The 20867-nt window shown below is 32.6% G+C and overlaps 1 protein-coding gene across 3 annotated transcripts; it reads left to right on the forward strand.

The window, feature by feature from the left end:
• The first annotated feature begins 1046 nt into the window (after positions 1 to 1046).
• Positions 1047 to 18854, forward strand: LOC124423559 (protein FAM13A). Of its 3 annotated transcripts, XM_046961398.1 has the most exons (13): positions 1055 to 1201; positions 2807 to 3065; positions 3635 to 4345; positions 4454 to 4633; positions 5033 to 5414; positions 5535 to 5778; positions 15773 to 15943; positions 16128 to 16269; positions 16406 to 16639; positions 16734 to 16934; positions 17024 to 17674; positions 17761 to 18008; positions 18096 to 18854. In XM_046961398.1, the coding sequence occupies exons 4-13, from the start codon at positions 4484 to 4486 to the stop codon at positions 18307 to 18309; spliced, it is 2637 nt and encodes an 878-aa protein (XP_046817354.1). In that variant the 5' UTR covers positions 1055 to 1201; positions 2807 to 3065; positions 3635 to 4345; positions 4454 to 4483; the 3' UTR covers positions 18310 to 18854. The 3 variants fall into 3 exon arrangements, with proteins under 3 accessions (XP_046817353.1, XP_046817354.1, XP_046817355.1); XM_046961397.1 differs by lacking the exon at positions 2807 to 3065 and having other exon boundaries at positions 1047 to 1201; XM_046961399.1 differs by lacking the exons at positions 1055 to 1201; positions 2807 to 3065 and adding an exon at positions 3109 to 3265.
• The last annotated feature ends 2013 nt before the right edge of the window (positions 18855 to 20867 follow it).

Below are 20867 nucleotides of genomic sequence, written 5' to 3' on the forward strand. Positions count from 1 at the left end.
TGTGTGTATGGGATCTGGATTCTAGGGGAGATCATTACTTCATTCATGGAACTCGTTGATTCAATGGTATTTCAAGGACGAGTAGGGTGACCTGTTAGTCCCTTCCTATGGGAAAAGATCTAAACTTGGTCATGCATTCCTTGTTATTTTTACAGGGGAATAGTAACATCATACAGATAGATTTTTTTTTTTTTATATGAGGAATTCTTTGTTAGTATTCCTTTTCAGTTGGACGCAATCGTCATCCTCCATTTAAGGATAAGATTATATAAAAATTATTTCCAAACGAATTATAATATTTCGAAAATTAAATGAACCGAGAGAAAATAGGGAAAAAATAAAATCACATAATTTCTAGGGGAAAAGAAATATGGAGGAAAAGATATGTATTTTTTTTCATTTTCTTTTCATTTATCTATGTACAATTGAACGTATTTTATTGTTTATAAAAATCAAGGTTCAGTAGTATACTGATATACATTTCCATTGTTTTGTATTCTCATGTAATGAGACATATGTATATCTGCGTATATGTCTTCTTCAGAATTGCATAAATCTCTACTGCGACGCAGATCATCGATATTAACCCTCTTTCAACCCCCATTCCTCCCTTCTTTTTCATTAGCGAATTTACTTAATTATCAAGACCTTATTTTTTCGATCTGTTTCACCTGCCGTAGATCCTAGATCCCTATATGTATAGTTTTCTATGGTTATTCAAAGGGTCTTCACGTGACCGTTGCTTTCTATTGATTCCTCTCGAGGAGAGGGTGCATGCGCCCTCGTCGATCGTCACTTTCATCCCTTCTCTCTCTCTCTCTCTCTCTCTCTTTCTCTTTCTCTCTCTCTCTCTTTCTCTCTTTCTCTCTCTCTCTCTTTTTCTCTCTTTTCTCATTCGCATATTACATCACACACACACGCACACATCTATGCAACCTCTCCCCTTTCCCCAAACAAAGAGGGTTGGAGCAGGCAAAGGCGCTGACTTCGGTCAGCAGAACGTGCTGGATGTCCAGTAGAAATCCTCATAGTGGTGGGAGCTCTAAAAGAGAGTAGGGGTGGGAGAATGGAGGGGAAAATGATGGTTCGTCGAGGAGAAATCCGACAGTGTCACTTCCGTGGCGGTTCGGAACGATACATATATTTTTTCTCTCACTTTCGTCGTAGTTAAGCTCGTCATGGTTGTCGTCGCTTTATTCAGGTATAATTATCTCACATCCTACTTTTCTTTTCTTTTATCTTTTTCTTTTTTTCTTTTTCTTTTTCTTCTTCTTTTCTCTCCATTTCCTCATCCTTTCTCCTTTATATCGATCGTGTCTTTTCAACTTTACGTGAAACATAATAGATATCGGAGAACAGTGAAAGAAATCGAGAGAAACTTTTTTCTTTTCTTTTTTGAAAAAAATGTGCTTCGTCGTCGATAGATGAGCAAGTGAAGTTTTCCTTTAATCGTGAAAAAATTATCTTGCGTCTTTCTTACGCGAGTGTTCTCCACGTTCGTGTTTCCAGATAGAAAATCACGGACAAATTTCTCTCCTACAAGTTTTATTTCTTTCGTTCTTTTTTTTTTTTGATAGACAATCTCTCAATTTCAATCCAAATCAATAATAATATTCAACGTTTTCTCTTCAACTTATCCGCATCGTACGACAATCCTATTATTTCCTTTTCGTCGTGCCTTCTACGCGGGAAATTATCGATCGTGTCCATTCTCTCTTCGTTGCCGGTACTACGCGCGATTATGTTTCCACTCAATGCACATCTATAGATCTTTCTCTCACGATCGTTGCATCGGGTCAGTGTTCTCCGATATATATCTATGTATCTACTTAGTTACATACTTGTCTATTTTACAACTACAAACCGAAAACACACACATCAACGATTTATTTCGAACGAACATGCGAACGAGATTCTAACCTTACTCCCCCACCCTACCTCCGGCCCTCTTTTTATCTGAATACCCTCGTTGTTGTCTAGATTTCATTTAATAAATCAAATAATATGTATGTGTGCATGTGTATTTTATTGGATACATTATATATATATATATATATATATATATATATATATATATATATATGTATATATAATGTATTATATATATATATGTACATATAATGTATTATATATATATATATATATATATATATATATATATATATATATATATATATAATGTATCTAATAAAAGGAACGTTCATTCATTTAAAATACTTCTTAAAGAAGTATAAATTTGCTTAGACAAAACGTGTGTCTTTTTTTCTCTCTCGCTCTCTTTCTCTTTCTTTCTCTGTCTGTCAAACATTCTTTTTTTCATTTTTTATACGGATACCATAAGGTTTCAAACTGGTAGAAAGTAGATTTTTTCCTTTTACACGCAAAGAATAATAGCTGCTACCGTCGATCGTTGTTGACGTTCGACGAATTCCTCTACAATTTGCTCTGCATCCCCGAGAAACTTCTCGAACAGCTTGCAACGTGCGCGCTTGTTGCTAGGTGGCAGCGACGACTGTTCGAGAGAGGGTTGATATCATCAGACTCCAAATGTTCACCCCCTCTCTTAGTCATTCATTTTTTCTCATCTAAATTATTATAATATCTGTTTCAATCTCTAAACATTGTATGTTTACATTTTTAAAATATTCAATGCTTTATGAAATCAGATTTTGATCTATGGAACTCGTCCATTGAAATATTTATTATTTTTGGCTACAATCATTTCTTCTTCTTTTTCTTCTTCTTCTTCTTCTCTTTTTTCTTCTAAACGTTATTAATTAAAAAAATCAAAAATTTTTCTTTGTAGCAAAAAACAGAGAAAAAGAATGTATATCTTTTTCTACGCATTGTCCTAATCCCAATAAGCATGGGTTGACGCATGTAAACTCTATCCGAGGCTAACGATCGAACCTTTTCCGAAAATAACATTGAATGCAACGCGGAGGATCTATTTTGAGATGTTATACGTAGGAAGCGCATCGCTGTTATCCTCGTATAGTCACCAAATTTAACACTTAAAGAGAGAGAGAGACGCGCAAATACGCATACAAACAGAGGTGCGAGAGGTTCGTAGTCAAAGAATAAATATGAATATATACGATCAGTCGTTTAAGAAAAATTTACATAGGAATGTGCGCATATTCGAGAACTCTATTTATGACTACAATGAAGCGATAACGAATAAATGAGATTTATGTAACTCAAGAATGCTTCTTTCGAACGAATATTATGTCGCAGACAGTGCACGTTGACAGAGTTTAAAAAGGTATTTTGTGTGTGTGTGTGGGTGTGTGTGTGTATTTATATATATATATAGAGGGTAGAGTTTCAATATAGTGTTTACAAAATGTACAAGGTAGTAATGGGTACGCTTGGATTATCCTTTATCAGATAAAACGTTTTTATAACGTTAGATTATATACATATTTCATTGTTGTTAATGTTACATTGATAAAAATCGTCTACATAAAATACACGACAGTTTAAAAAGATTGAATTAAATATTAAATTTCACGTTAAAAAAAAGAAAAAAAAACATAAATATGATAAATACATATGTAATATCGATCGACCTTCGGTTTTTATCTCGTATATGACGATAAATTTAATTTTTGTAAATCTTGTTCTTTTTCAGGGTGGAAGCGTAGTAAAGGTTCAAGAAAGAGGCTGGACCATGTCAGGGCGAGGGGCGGAGTGGTGACCTAAAACTCATCCTCTGCGCCGCCGACCCTCGATGCTTACGCTACGGCTGGTGTCGACTCATTTCTTGAAGCAGCCATAGGCAGTGCCCTTCGCCTAAGAGAAAGGGCTCTAAATGCGATGTGCCGTGATAGGGACATGAACTCAGAGCTAATCGAGTCATACGAACTCTTGTTACCGTCTTGCTTATCTTCGTTGATGTCGAAATAAAAAGAAAAATTGAAAAAAAAAAAAACAAAAAAAAGAAAAAAAAATACAAAAAAAGAAAATTTTTAAAACGAACAAAAACGAAAATTCCCCCGAAAAAAGAAAACAAAAAATACGAAAAAAAGAAGACGCTTGATTGTTACGTACACGTCGAGAATAAAAACAAATCCTCAAATTAAAAGAAGTTTTTTTTATTTTCTTTTTTCGAAAATACAACAGTATTTTACGGTTCTCTTAAATTCTTCCAATCGCTCGAGCACCGTTTTTTTTATCTTATATACTTATGTATTTTGTCAAAGACGAATCAATTTTTCTTACGTCAAAACGATACGTTTAGTGAAGAAACGACTAAAACAAAAGAAGAGAAGACGGCTTTCGACCAATTATCACACTGAAATCGGCATATTCCAAGCTGTGGAGAATCGCAAGAGATTGTATTGTAAGATCTTTTCTCATTGATTCACTTTTCTGTTTTTTCCATATTTAATCTTTATGTACGTTTATTTGAGATAATACCTATTGAAATACATTCTTTTGATTTCACTAGTGCGGCAGTGGGTCGCGGTGTAGAAGTGGGATGAGACGTCCTCAGCAAGAACAACAGCATCACCACCATCATCACCACCACCACCATCACCACCACCATCATCACCACAATCAGCATCAGCATCAGCAATCTCATTATGGATCGGCAAGTCCAACGCGTTCGCGACAGTCTCACGACAAGGTGAAACGTCTCTTAATCTCTCTCTCACTCTCTTTTTTTTTATTCCTCATTATTCCTTATTATTTATTAATTATTTGATCGTGAGAAGGAAGCGATAGCAGAAAAAAAAAGAAAAAAAAACGGAGAAAATAGGAATGCGAAGCGTGTCAAGGTCGCGTAAACTTTTTTCTTATTCATTAGTGTTTCATTACTTGGCCTATAAAACCGAATACTCCTGTTAAAACTTTTGGGGTATAGTCGAGATGATGGATAGCAAGTTCGAGATGCACTGATCCGATGGATTTTTGAATGTAGGAACTTTGAAATGTCATATGCGAATAGTGACGTTGCGCATCCATCGTCGATTGTTGACCGTACACTACCTCGGACGAGAATTTAACCAAGCTGGTCGTCTCTCAGGACGAGTCCCGCCTTGCCAGAGTGAAGCGAGTCCTCGCAGGATCGTTCCTTGGCCGAGGCAGAGGGTCCACGAGAGTGTTCGGTGCTCGGCTAGACTTGATAGAGTCTTATCAGGAAACGGGTGTACCCTACGTGGTCTATCGCCTCTGCAACTATATCGAGGCTCATGGTTTCCAAAGTGCTGCGGTATTTCGTCTATCGGGCGGTAGTCCCAGACTTGCTGAAAGATTGAGGACTGCCTTCGAGAGAAGAGGCGATGCCGATTTGGAATCTGCAGCTTGTCCATCCACAGCGGCCACCCTTCTTCGACAGTACCTGAAAGAATTGCCGCAACCCGTTGTACCGTCCACTTTGGTCGCAAGCTTGTTAAACCTTCACAACAGTTAGTATCTCATCGGTTCTTAAAACTATTTTAAATGATTCTTTTAAGACTTCCCACTAATTGGATTCTTCTATCCATAAGTTTTTAACTGTTCTTTTTTTTTCTTTTTTTTTTTTACAGATGATTACTCAAATAATCATGAATCCTGGATTAAATCGACGAAGGAACTCCTATCAACCCTCCCATCTTCTCATTATCGCTTACTTGGTTACTTGGCGATTTATTTAAGCAGATACGAAGCAAGACACGGACGAAGCGCTGGTGTATGCGGTGTATTCGCTCCTGTTATTTTACCTCACGTCCCACCTGCGACCACACTTCTACGAGACATCCTTGCCGAAGCGCACGTACTCTTTCCCGATTGGTAAGTTTCTGCAAATTTGTCTTCCTATGGAGTCTGGTTGAAAATGTATAGGTTGTCGATACAAGCTTTACCATTTTATCTGCTAATATTTTCTTTACGTAATTCCATCTCTCTTTCTTTTCTAATACACAAGGAAATATAATAGAAGACTTTTTGAAACATAATTTTGATCGATCAGAATATTGATTTCGAAACAGAATATTGATCGATCATTTTATATATATATGATTACAGATTGGTTAAAATAAATTAAAAAATGGGACGTCCGTGAAAAATTAATTGTCTTGAATTAAAAAGTTGAATAATTTTTTTTTTAATATAACGCGTAGGCGGAAGTGAGATGTCAATAGAAAATATATTTTAACCTTCCATGATTCGATTCAATATTTTACTAAACGATTTGCCACAGTGTCTGAGGTAACGTGACCGTTAAATCAAATCGATCCTTGTCCTTGTTGAAACCATTTAGCATTCGTTCAAGTATAATATTCGAGGGTATTAACGTGTTTCCTTTTACTCTTTTTGCTCGTTTATGTTCGCATGGTTTGCCGGTTCGATCCATTGACGCGTGACTTCTTCGATTTTTGCTTCTTACGTGGTTGTCATATCGATCGGTTCAACATACCGATAGTACTATATCCGATAGTACTAGATGATCGAAATTTATTTATACGAAAAATCTATGGTTAATTAAATTTTTTATTTCTATTCGATTCTATCCAAATCTTCACTAAACGTTGTTTTTTTTTCAAATATAATGATTTAATAGAGTGAATATATTCCAGAATGGTTATCTTTTGATACAGCGAAAATTATTTCAATAATTTCTCTTTAAAAAAACGAGTAAAAGATAAGAAATAAATCATATGAACTGTAAGCCAACTCTTATAATTGGAGTTATTATAATAAGATACGTTGTGTAATAAAAATAAAAATTAAAAAAAAAAAAACAAAAACAAATACGTCGAATGATATCGATAAAATACTTACGTCCTAATGATGCATGCCAAAATCGATCGTTACAACTATTTTATATGGAATGCGTTGGGAATAATGCCGAGAGAGCAGTTCTATTTTATGTTCTCTAATGCATAATAATACGAATATAACGTAATAGCATGAATTTTGGCTTGCATCGATCGTGTCTTTACACGTGAATCATCGCATATATCTTATCGTGCTCGATCACGATTGCTTTCGTGTTTGAGTTTTGCTTTCGTCTGCTTTTCGTTTTCCTACGTCGCTCGGTCAACGTATTAGATTACCAATTGGATGGTAACTCCAAGTGCTAACGAGTTCGACCGAGTCTACGAATATTATTATCATTCTATTGCAAAACACTGATACACACACACACACATACACACACACAAATATACATGCACGTATGCATACGCGCTCGCATACATACACAAAGTAACACACGATTGATAGTAGATATACAATACGAATTATAGTGTAACTATAACGTTACTCGTAGAATCGATTCTTTAGAAACTCTGTCACCTTATTTCCACCACTGGCACGGCGCCTTCGCTACTCATGTTTCTTATCCGTATGAGGTCGATGAAACCAACAACAGCATCGTGAGCGTTCTTTTCAATCGATCCGCAAATACTAAAGGAAGGAAATCTTGTGAGAAACGAACTTAATGAATGGCGGCGTCACAACTACATATTGTGACGATTATTATTCGAACTTTTCTCTCTTATCTCCCTCCTCTGTTTTCCAAAAAATTAGAATATAGATCTATTATTCTATCTCTTTTAATCCAATGAACATTTTCTGCGTCCTCTATGCGAGTATCTCGTAAAAGAAATGATGACATTGAAAAAGTAATTAGGTTGTGTATTTTTTTTATTTTTCTTTTTCAATTTTTTTCTTTTTTCTTTTCTTTTATTTTCTTTTTTTTTATCATTCGAAGCCTTTGTAAGGTTGCGCTGCATTGGTCGACCATGATTTCATGGTCGAAACGATTTGGCCGATAGATACGATTACGTTGTCGTTGCCCGATTCATTATGATTTTCCGCGCGAACTTCGATACATATATATTATGCATTACATGATTCCTATAATTCCTGATACCTTCTTAATGCTCTTTGGTAGTAGACATTAATAAAATCGATTACGTTTTGTCCACATTTATCATGCGAAACAAAGTTGTAATGGAACAATTGCGAAACTATTTCTCTCTCTCCTTCTCTCTCTCTCTCTCTCTCTCTCTCTCTCTCAACTTTGAAATAAATTTTTTGAATAGAACTAGGAATATAAAGATAGAAAGAGAGAAGTCTCGTTAGATTGATTTGATTTGATAGAAGAGATAGACAAACACATATACACAAAGACAGGCATCGAACCAAATTACGAAACGATGATGACAATTGAATTTTATCGTTTAGGAATCAAAGTCATGTGATCGTTATTACGAGCTAATAATAATTCTAATAATCAGTAATCATCGTGTCAAGGGAGATTAGTCATCCTCGAGGATGTGATAGAAATTGAAGAAAGATAATAATATCTCTGTGATGTGTAACTTTAATGTATTTGTGAAATTAAAAGCTCAAGGCCTAGGGAAACCTTTAAATTTAAAGAAAGGTCGTTATACATTAAACACTCAAAACTAGAAAATTAGTAAATTTGATTAGTCCTTTCGAATTGCACAAATCATTTATATAATACATATATTGTGATATTTTATTATCAACACTTAATTATTATTATCTTATGTTTTTTTTTTTTTATAGAAAGTAAAATCCTTGACTTTTAAGACTTCGGTTGAGTTATTTTGTGAGAAGACGATCGGCAAGGTAACGTCGCGTAAGATATTTTTGTAAAAATTATTTTGACTTTGCAAGAGAAACTGCGCAGTTTCTTGGTTTAGCATCAAGAGCAAGAGAGGGAAAGAGTGAGCGAGAGAGAGAGAGAGAGAGAGAGAGAGAGAGAGAGAGAGAATTTCGTAGGCCGTTAATACAAATTTGGCAAAAGACCAGAACGTCGTATTCTTTTTCAAACCTTCGTTATTTTTTATTTTTTAGAGTACACAAATTCGAAGTTTCACTAAAGTTTTTCCTTTCATAAAATATTTATCAATGGTTATTAACTATAAAAGTATCCCGTGTATTTCGTCGATGGTTCTGATTCCTCGACTTTGACCTCTTGATTTAATTTGATGACTGTGCATTCGATTATGCAATATCGATCGTGTTTTGTAACGTTACGACGTGGTGCGGTCCGGCCCGACCGGCCCGGCATGACATGGCGCCGAGAACAAAACGATACAGTCAAATTCTCCGGGGAGTCATATCAAAATAACTATAGTATACGAATAACGACACATTGTTTGCCATTGCATTAGAACGTACAAGGAAAAATATTCGTTATCTTTCATCGATAAGCTTCTCGAGACATTCTCTTTTTCATGTTCGAGGTTAAACGCGCATGAATCACAATAGTACACACGTGTGTTCTTAACGACCTTGAAGTCCATTTGGCAAAATATCTCTGCTCTCGTTCACCCTGAAACGATGTTTCTTGAGAGGAGGAGGGGGAAATTAAAAAAGAAAAAAATAACTATTTCCTTCTTATTATATACTGCCCATCAAAAAATTAAGATTCGTTCGATAAAAAGAAAAAAGAAAGAAAGAAAAAGAAAATAGAGAAATAAGAGATAGTGAAAATATTCTTTAAAATTACCGTTTTATTTTGTTCTTCTTTTTATTTATCTCATATTTTTTCTTATAATTTTGATCTTATTTCGAGCTGAATCATTTCTAAAGAGACAATATGAATCATAGCAGCATAGGCTGCATGCGTGCATCATTTTATTTACTGGGCGTCGTCGTCGTCGTCTTCTCCCTTGCAAGGCACTGATCCAGAGATGACGCAACGTTTCCTAATAGGCTTCGCTGATCTTTAACAGACCTAAGCGCCAATACCAGGAAACGCTTCAGATGTATTCGTGCCACATATATATTCGTCATACTCGTAAGAGGAATCCATTTGGAAAAAGCCGGTTTTGCGTGAGACACGTGTCTGGTAACGAAAATAGGCACCACGAGTTGTTACCTGGACCAATACGTCGTATTATTTCCTAGTGGAAAGTACCACGATATGTTAGGTATTTTTTACTTTACCAAAACAGGCTTGATTCGTTTATGTTTTTCTCTCTCTCTTTCTCTCCCCCCTCTCTCTGTCTCTCCTTGACATATTGAAAAAAAGATGATCAATGTATACCCTTCCGTTCTTTTCCAAACGCCATCAGAATTTCGATTTCCTCTCATTTTCTCCAAGCAGTCGTACTACTTGCGTTTCAAATTGTGCACGTGATGCGCACACTAATTCCATCGCGTTCTTATAATAATGTGACAGCCGATAGAATAACTCGCGCGAACGATTCGTATTGCACGTACGGTGTCGATTCCTAACCAGTAACACGCTTACTATCGACTATAACTCAAGTAGCAGTTTTAGTAAAAGTAGTAGTAGTAGTTCGATAACATTTCTCGTTTTTTTTCGATTCAATTTTCAATTGACAATTTTCTATTACGAATTCAAGGTAAATTCTAATAATTTCAATAAAATGCGCTAACAAAAATTATTTACATATCCTTTTGGTCATGTAGAATAAATTCAATAAAGAAATTATTTCAACGAAACATTTATCAGAGAAAATTTCTTTGAGCTGTTAAACGTCTCTCTCTCTCTCTCTCTCTCTCTCTCTCTCTCTCTCTCTCTCTCTCTCTCTCTCTCTCTCTCTCTCTCTCTCTCTCTCTCTCTCTCTCTCTCTCTCTCTCTCTCTCTCTCTCTCTCTCGTACGCATCCAATCGTCTACGATTTTATGATGATGGGATGTTAAATGTATGTGGAAGACGAACCAAAAATAGAGCGATTGACGTCAAAGCTCTTGCCAAATGGGCGTGATCATGAAACGAAGAAACGTAATCGAATTTTTGAACGCTTTTCCGATTACTTACATCATGTATGTGTTTGTCTATATAAATATATGTATATATATATACATATATGTATATATATATGTATATATATATATATATATACATATACATATGTATATATATATATATACATATACATGTATATATATTCGTATATGTAAGGTGTCCTCTAAGATCTATATTAAATTCGATTATGTGAGCGACAATTGTAAACATTTAAACGTAATATGTCACTTAATAATTAAGAAACGATTCATGTGTAAATTCATTGACGTAGATGGTTTTACTTATCCAATAATTGGTCTCACGTTAATTACATGTAACACATGTGGATCTGGATGAATCCAGAATGTGAATGTAGAAGATTGTCCATGGTCATGGGTTCTTTCCATCGTAAAAATGATTATTCCGAGGACTTGTCTCGATTTAACTGAACGTTCGAGAATATCATCGAGGCACCTTTCTTCCTTGTCTGACGGGTGATAACAGAAAAGTTTTACAGGAAGGATATGAGATTCTCCGATCACAAAACTATTATATTCTTCGATAGGGGAACATAGGTACATCTATATAACGTTGGAAACTTGCATTCTTTCGGCGGTGAAGTTCGTGACGGTATAAGAGCGAACTTCGAACCGGTTTCTTAGTTGTTTGTGTTTCTCTCGGTGTGGCATAGGAAAGAGGCACGCATGCGCCTCTCGGCTTGTGTCAACTGATACATAAACAAGTAACAGATTTTTTTTCTCTAATATAATATACTATAACCCTTCGTAACTTCGTAAGGATCACTTAGCGTCAAGGTTACAAAATTCGTTTTCTTTGAAAAATTTGCTCGCAAGATCATGAACGAACAAAATTGGTTAGCAAGGTAAAACTAGCTTTGTCAAGTATATTCGTACATCTATATAACTATATTTTAAGAAGTTATATATATATATATATATATATATATATATACATTTAAATAAGAAAAGATCTAAGACGGTAAAAGGAAAAAACGATAAATGATAGTACATGTACTTTGAAGGAACGCAACTTGGTTTCTATCTTTCTCTTTCTCTCTCTCACTCACTCTTTCCTTTTTGTATTCACGACACAATATAAATGTTTAATGTATCCGTTGAAGAAAGAAGGAATAGGAGAAATAGAAGAAGAAGGAGAAGAAGAAAAAGAAGAAGAACGTTGACAATGTCGAAAGTACGTGCGGGTAAAATGTGCGAACGTCGCGGAGAACGACACGTAGTCCCTTTCTGGCATTTGCCTTTTTGACGCGAGTTCGCGGCCGATGTTTGCAAAGAAAAGAGAGACAGAAAAAGAGAGAGAAAGAGAGAGAGAGAGAGAGAGAGAGAGAGACGAAAAGAGAAAGGACACTTATGTACAGAGTGGATACGTCCCTCTATCACGTGCAGGCAGCTCCTACATACACGCGTGTGATTACTACACTATGCTTCTGTACGTATATAGGAAGAGAGTATGTATTACTTTAAATACATATACGCGCACAACTATCGTAGCTCGCAAGCGCGAACGGATATAGAGAGCGGCTCGACCGGCAACCGGCGCAGTCCGTTTTAAGCCTTCTTTTCGACGAGAGTTCGAGCGTTCGTCATTTGGTAATAGTGTTCGGTAAAACAGTTTGGTCGCATCAAACTTTGTAGATAAGAAAAAGTTAAGCTAGTGAACAGTAGCGTGCGCACACACACACACACACACACACACACACATACGCAGTACGCACTACATATAAATAAAAACATACGGATAAACGAACGACTAACGAACCGAAGAATTTTCGTTGGAAAATTGTGTTAAACCGTTTGATATATTATCAAGCAAAGCCGAGTTTTATATAATTCAACTCTACTTTAAAGTGAATTTTACTATATTACGCGTACATATACTTTTTCTATATATTATATATGTATATATATATATGTATATGTATATATATATCTTTCTCTCTATCTTTGTCTCACATCATCTTTAAGAGATTAAGTTGAAATTAAATCGTTCATAAGTACGTGCTCGCATCGTATCACATATTTTTGTCTCTTTCTCTTTTCTCTCTCTCTCTCTCTCACTCTTTCTTTCTCTCTCTCTCTCTCTCTCTCTCTCTCTCTTTCTCCCTCTTTCTTTTTCTCCTTCCCTCTTGCTCTCTCTCTTTTTCTCTCCTTTCCCCATTTTCATATCTACGTATAAGTGTATAACCGTACGTAAAGGGCGATCATAAATGTTTCATCGAATTGCCGAGAGACTCGTCGTCTTCACGCCGGTACTCCGCCATTGGAAAAGAAAGTTGGTCTTCGTGATTACATGAGTGTCCGCTACGGAAGCAAAGGATTCGCGAACCGTGAGTTGCACATTTCCAGTATAAAAGCCATTGAGAAAACCGAAAGCCGGCTTCTCGCGAAAACTGTGTCTTCTTCTTCTTTCTTATCTTTTCTTTTCTTTTTTTTTCTTTTCCATTCAGATTATATAGGATCATTATCATATTTCTTCTTCGAAGAAGGAAAGGAGAATAAAATAGAAAGAAAGAATGAAAGAAGAAAGAAAAAAAAAATATTGTCTCTAGTTATCTTTCCTCTTCTTTTCTTATTTTTTTTATTTTTTATCTTTTTTCTTTTTCTCAATTTTATCGACTATAAAATATATATATATATTTCTCCTTTTCTCTCGACGTAATAACAACGTTCGCGTATCATTATTTCCTTTTGAAGCTTCCATGTTGGAGTTATTTGGAAAGGACGAAAGGATATAGGGTCTTCGTAGTGAGTTCTTTCGTATCACGCAAGATTTTACACCAAAGTTCGTGTTGGCTTGGGAAAGAAAAAAAAAAACAAAATAAAAAATAGGAAGAAAAGAAACAATTATAAAAATATGTTCACATGGAATATGTTTCATATGAAGGAAAGAGAGGTATATATATAAAGAGAGAGAGATGGGGTGTATTAGACTTGTCCGACAAGAGAAGAAATTATTTCTATAGAGAGTTGTATGTTAGGGAAGACCATTGGAATTTGATGAAAAGCGACCGAGACCGACGAAACCAATCGATGATGTTTTTCTGTCTCTATTTTTCTTATATCTTACGTTACCGATCTTCATTGTCACCTACTGCTTCTTTTTTTTTCTTTATTTTACATTGGATCTTCTCCTTCTATATCGTAGAATAATTTTCTTTTTTTTCTTTTTTCATATCTCGAATATGTCTCTTCTTCGTTGATCCTATTCAATCCAATCCATTTTCTTTTTATCTGAACAAAAAAAGTTTAACAATTAAAATTAAAATTAATGAAACTAACAATGAAATAACATGCATTTGCATATTCTCGTCGTTAGACAGTTAATTTGTCGAAAAGTTTCTTGAAAAGTTTTAATATATGATCGATTGTATCATTTTAATATATTTTTAACTATAAATTGAATTTTCTGTTTGGTTTGATAGTTTCGCAAAGCATCGTGATATCATTTCAATGGTTTCTTTTTTATTATTATTATTATTATTATTATTATTATTATTATTATTATTATTATTATTATTATTATTATTATTATTATTATTATTATTATTATTATTATTATTATTATTATTATTATTATTATTATTATTATTATTATTATTATTATTATTATTATTATTATTATTATTATTATTATTATTATTATTATTATTATTATTATTATTATTATTATTATTATTATTATTATTATTATTATTATTATTATTATTATTATTATTATTATTATTATTATTATTATTATTATTATTATTATTATTATTATTATTATTATTATTATTATTATTATTATTATTATTATTATTATTATTATTATTATTATTATTATTATTATTATTATTATTATTATTATTATTATTATTATTAATCGATATTAACTCACACACGGTAACATCATGGTACAAGATGGTAGGATATAAGCACGTTCTCGTTTATCAGGATTAATTGAATTATCACAGTTGCCTGGTCGCGCCGACTTGTTAGATCAATGAGCGTGATAGATTCATCGGTTCCTTCGTGAATAAATTTTGCGCTTAGCGAATCGCGCTTTTCATCTTTAATCACCTCTTTTCTTGTTAATCCAAGAACATAGATCCTTGTCCTTACGGTATACATTTTTCTTTTTTTTTCATTTTAATTTTTTTTTTGTTTTCTTTTTACACATAATTTATTATATTATTATCCATTAAGCAAAGAAAGTATGGTGTAGTTATCTTAAAAAAATCTCTCTCTCTTTTTTTTTCTCTCTTGGAAATATAAAATAATAATAATTTAACCTTTATAGAAAAGATTGTATTGAAATATTTTTTCTTTCAAAGTTTATGACTTTTCTAAGCATGCTTATTCAATAGATATATGTTCGTTACTCTAACAAATTAAAAAACAGATAAAAAAACAAAACTGTTACTCTTATTTCCGCATAATTATGGTACAAACGACAAAATATTATCAGCGGTCGAATGACTCACAGCAAGAGCATTTACTTCTTGCATTTCATTTACTATACTTCAGGCCACGTTTAACGCAAGATCCGGTGGAATAATCATTCTTTAAAAGAAAAAAATTGGACTTCAAATTTATTTTAAATTAAAAAGCTCTTTAAAAAAAGAGAATTACATCAGATATCAATTGTATATATAAAGATATACATTTTAAAACGTCATCACTTTTTCATGTATGTGAGAAGTTAAATTGCAAAATAGCATCAAATATACGATAACTCGACATATATATATATATATGTGTACAATATGTATGATATATATTCATATGACTTGACGGTTTAGATAATGCATATATATATATATATGTTTGATGTATATAGATCTAAATATGCCATATAAAAATAATATAAAATTCTTGCCTAGGTCAAATTAATCTATATGGTTCTTTTTTTTTTTAAATAACGCAATAAAAAAATTAACGTTAATATGAAACATTTGACGAGTTTAAAATATATATATATAAAAAAATTAATGAAACGGGCAATTTGTTAATATTAGTTTTCTGTGTTACAGCGTTCGTGAGAACACAGTAAACGGTATACTTCCGACAGAAGATTGCACAATTTGCAAAGATACGAAAGACGAGCGTAAGGAATCCGAGGGTACATCGTTGCTTTGCGCATTAAAACCGCGTAAACGTAAGGAACGTCGAGAATCCTGTTGTCAAGAACGGAAATTGATAAGGTATGTATTCGATTTCGAATGATGTAATAGTTTCTAGTATCTTTAAATATAGATATTCAAAAAACATGCATTATTCTTCGTAGAAATTAAACATTTATAATATTTATGTATATTCTCTTCTTTCTATTCAATGCTAAACCGGTTACGTTTAAGTTGATGTAACTTCGATGTTATGTATTTTCAGAAGTAGTAGCGAAGAACGTGTTCTTGATACTTCTAACGATACAGCGGATACGATAAGACGCGTTAGTAGTCACGAAGATTTCAATAGCGAACAACATTTGCACATATTGTCTCAACTTGGACAAGACATGGGTCATGGAGTGGTAAGATTTAATAAATAAATAAGAAATATAAGACATAAAATAATAATGAAAAAAAAAACTTATAAGTATAATAAATTTCTCATATATAAATCGATAAATGTGTTTGTATATGCGTATGTTATATATGTTTCTTTAGAGATGCGGGGGTCTACCTCTGCACGAGAGAACAAATGTATCGCCTGTATCGAAAAAACCATCTCCGGTACCATCGCCGTGTGAAGCAGTGTTGGCAACTGAAAGATTTGAATGCGATGCAGAACGTTTGAGGAATAGTGAACGATTTAGCAGAAGTATTACTCCCAGAGGAAGAAGACAGGCTCGTAGAAGAAGAATTCACAGAGTACCGGATAGCGATCAAAGCTCAAGCAAGGTATAACTTGTTGAATAGTCTCTTATTTCGTGTACTCCATAATTATTATTCAATTATTTAATATTTTCTACAAGAACATTATTTAATCTGACAGGAAAATGAAGAACACGAGAATATTTATACTGTATCTCCAAGTCCGAATGATCATAATGGATCACCGGCACAAAGTTTTCTTGAAATGTTAAGCAGTGGACCTAGCAGATCTCCGTCACCAGCTCGACCGCCAACAGTTGATCACGAAGATGGAAATAATCCTAGTCTGACAAATTGGGGTTTTCAACATCGGCAAGGCAATGTACGTAATTCTAAAAAAAAAAATATAATATTGAATATATAAAAATATCATTGTCGTTTAATGATACAATATAAATCTATACATAATAGGAAGAAGTTTCTGATGCGAGAGTAGAAGCGATGCTATCACCTAGAAATTCTCTATTGGTGCCGAGAAGATTCTATTCGGAAAATGATACGCAACAAAGTGCACCAAATATTTCAGAGATAGGTTTGAAAAATTTAACGAAACATATTAATGGTTTGAAAAAAAAAATTAAAAAATACGAGGATGAATTTGAAGAGAATTTTGGTTATCGTCCAAGTCATTCGGACAAAATGAGTAACCGCGATATTAAAAGATTATGTACAGAATTAAATAAACTAAGAAAAGAACATAAAATGTTAAAAGAGGACCCAATCGGTGCGCTGATAGCTAACGCTAATAATAAATTAAATACTGTTGGCAGTCCAACCAATAATAATAACAGTCAAGAAAAATCAAGAACCACGTCGATGGAAGAAATGGTTAAAGAAGTCGAAAAGAAACTTAGCGAGAAACGATTGAAATACAATCGACCGGATAATATGGAAGAATTAACGTATGAACAATTATTTGATGAAAAAACAGCGGTACAAAAGGCATTGCTTCATATTGAAAATACTTTTGGTAGGCCAGTTTCCAAAGATGACAGATGTATCGTGAGACCATTGTATGATAGATACAGAACTTTGAAGAGATTACTTATTAGAGCAGGCGCGGTAAGCTCTAATCATTAATGTTTATATTTACGAATTAAACTTAAATAGCGATTTTATATCATTATATTTTTTCATTCGTTTTACAGAGTAAGAATAAAGATAGTATTTCGGAACTAGCTACCATATTAGAACACGAAGCAATGGATTTTACTTCATCTACTTTGCCTACCAATTCCACGGATGCAGAAAGAAGAGCCAGTGAACCAGATATGTCTCATAGAGGCATATTAGATTGTATTGATACAGTAGACCAACTTCCAACTGATAGCGATAGTCAACACAGCAGTAGCGAAGGAAGTCGTAGCGCTGGAGAAAGTCTTCATGCAATGCCACAGTAATATTTTATATCTTTATATAATAGTAATGATAGGAATGATCTTCTACAATGTATTGAATTATTGTTTTATTTTTCAATTTTCAGAGAAGAATTATTCGTTCAACAAAGGATCACTAGAGAAGAAAAAAAACGACTTCGTAGAGCTTTAAAGGAATTAGAAGCACAATTTGAAGCTCGGGCAGGACGTCGTATGCAAAGAGAAGATCGTGGCCCACAGGTCACGACTGTTTATGAATCTTACAAACAAGCAAAGGCAAGACTTAGACTGATCGAGGCTCTTTTGGCAAAGAATGCTTGATTCGATAATAAATTTTTAAATCAAACAGATATGGTATGTAACAATCGAAGCACGTAAAATGACAGACGAATTACTTGCTGTATTTGATAACAGAATTCAATTGATAATATCGATACCTAAGATTAAAATTGAAGGCCTGCAAAAGATTATTAGAAAAAGCATCCCATTAAACCAACAGAATAGCATGTATGTATGATCTAAATATATACAAATCAAAATGCTTTTATGAGAACATAAAGATAAAGGAATACATCTTATAAAACTAGGGAGTCCTATTAACTTTCACAAGTCTGTGCGTTCTAATAATTATTTTTAAGTACCTCTTTGTTTTTGCTCTCTTGTAGGCTTATAATTATCAGTCAAATTTGTTAAATCATTCTTTCCTTTATAAAGTTATTCTTTATTTTGTAATATTGTAATACAAATTATTGATTCATTTTTTGGTTAATACTGTTTGGTAAAATTTTGTCTGAGAATCCCCAAGAACATATGTTCTGCAATAGTGTATATATATGAAATAAATATATTGTCAACAAAAAAAAAAAGAAAGTAAGAACAAAGATGGTGAACAAATTTTTTGAATATAATTATATCAGTGGCCTATGTAAAGTTATTATGAAATTTGTGTCTATAGTAAATATCATTTATCATTATATGAGTTTTTAAAAGAATCACCAGTGATAGTATTTTCTTTTACTTCAAATGGAAGTTAGATATTTGTACTTTTACTCTCATGATAATATTATTAATACATACATACTTTTTATCATAATCTATTTATTTGTATTTAAGCTTTAGGTACTATTTTGGGAATGCAAGAATAATATAAGGAAAAGGCAAATGCCTAAAATATTGTTATACACATGCTGATGATATGCTATAAAAATAACCACTGTTTGATTACAGGGTTTGATGTACAAGTAATCACAAGTTAATATATATACTGACTATTAATTGATTAACCATTGAAAAGAATTATGTTTTGAGAAAAATATGAAATATTTCATTAATTATTATTTAACATTAATATTATTTAACGTATAACAGTAGTTAAAAATATTTATGTTCATTTGTATTAAAAAGTAATTGTTTATAAATGCATTTTTTTTTAATACATAAATTTGTACAGATACGATAAAGAATAATTTTTTTTCTCTCTTTCATATTTAATAAAAATGATAAATATGTATTTTAATTTAATTGATTATTGGCTATACAAAATTAAATAAAACATGCATTCTTTGTATTTATATCTTAAAGAATAAATAATTGTCAGTTGGTTTCTACAAATGCAAAAATTTATTATTGAGAATAAAGAACGATTCTGTATGTGATTACTTGTAATATAAAAAACTTTTAAGAGATATCACGTGTTGTAATTCTAGAGTACTATAAAATGTTACAATCTTGTAATGTATTAAACATTCTCTTCACACTATGAACTCTATGATTTCTGCATTATATTTTACATTCTACAAGTATAATTTCAAGGCTGATGATTTTATATGTAAAGGCTAAAAATAAATGGTAAAGAAACGGCCTTAAAATTTTACTTGATTAAATTTTTTCAAAGACCTTTGATTAAGGGTGCTCTCATTTTAGTTTGAGTTTAAAATATGTTAAGAAAATGAAAGAAATGCTTGTAGATTTAACGCTGTCTTTAAAAAAAGAGTGAATGTGTTACAAAATACGCGTCTTTCGATAATCTCGAGTGTTTCGATAATCTCGATATTACGGTCAATAAGAACTTCAAGAAAAGAAGAATTTCATTTATAATGTAATGACAAAAATATTATATTTGTGGTTTTTATATACATACATACATATATATACATACATACATACATACATACATACATACATACATACATACATACATACATACATACATACATACATACATACATACATACATACATACATACATACATACATATATACATACATACATACATACATACATACATACATACATACATACATACATACATATATACATACATACATACATACATACATACATACATACATACATACATACATACATACATACATACATACATACATACATACATACATACATACATACATACATACTACATACATACATTCTACATACATACATACATACATACATACATACATACATACATACATACATACATATATACATACACATATGTCTCTTTTCTTTTTTGCTACTTTTATACGAAAGTGTGTATGCAAATTTTTTAAAGATAAATTATGTTTTCTCTTTCTTTCTTTTTTTTTTTATTCATTTATTTTAAATCTTTTAAACTATACCATTTTTATGATTTCATTTTTTTTCATATAAAATGACTTTTGTGAAGCAAAAGTTAAGAGCTTACTTAAAAATATATGTATATTATGATTATACTCGCGGAAAGACAAGCGGGCATCACATACGAATTATTTGTCATAATTGCGAAAAAGCAAAAAGAAGAAAAAAAAAACAATTTTTGAGACCAAAGCATTTTTGTCTGTGATATGATGAGAGATAAACTTGTGTTGAGAAGTAGGAGAGAGTGTGTGCGAAA

Source organism: Vespa crabro, chromosome 4 (assembly GCF_910589235.1).
Source record: "Vespa crabro chromosome 4, iyVesCrab1.2, whole genome shotgun sequence".
Lineage (NCBI taxonomy): Eukaryota > Metazoa > Arthropoda > Insecta > Hymenoptera > Vespidae > Vespa > Vespa crabro.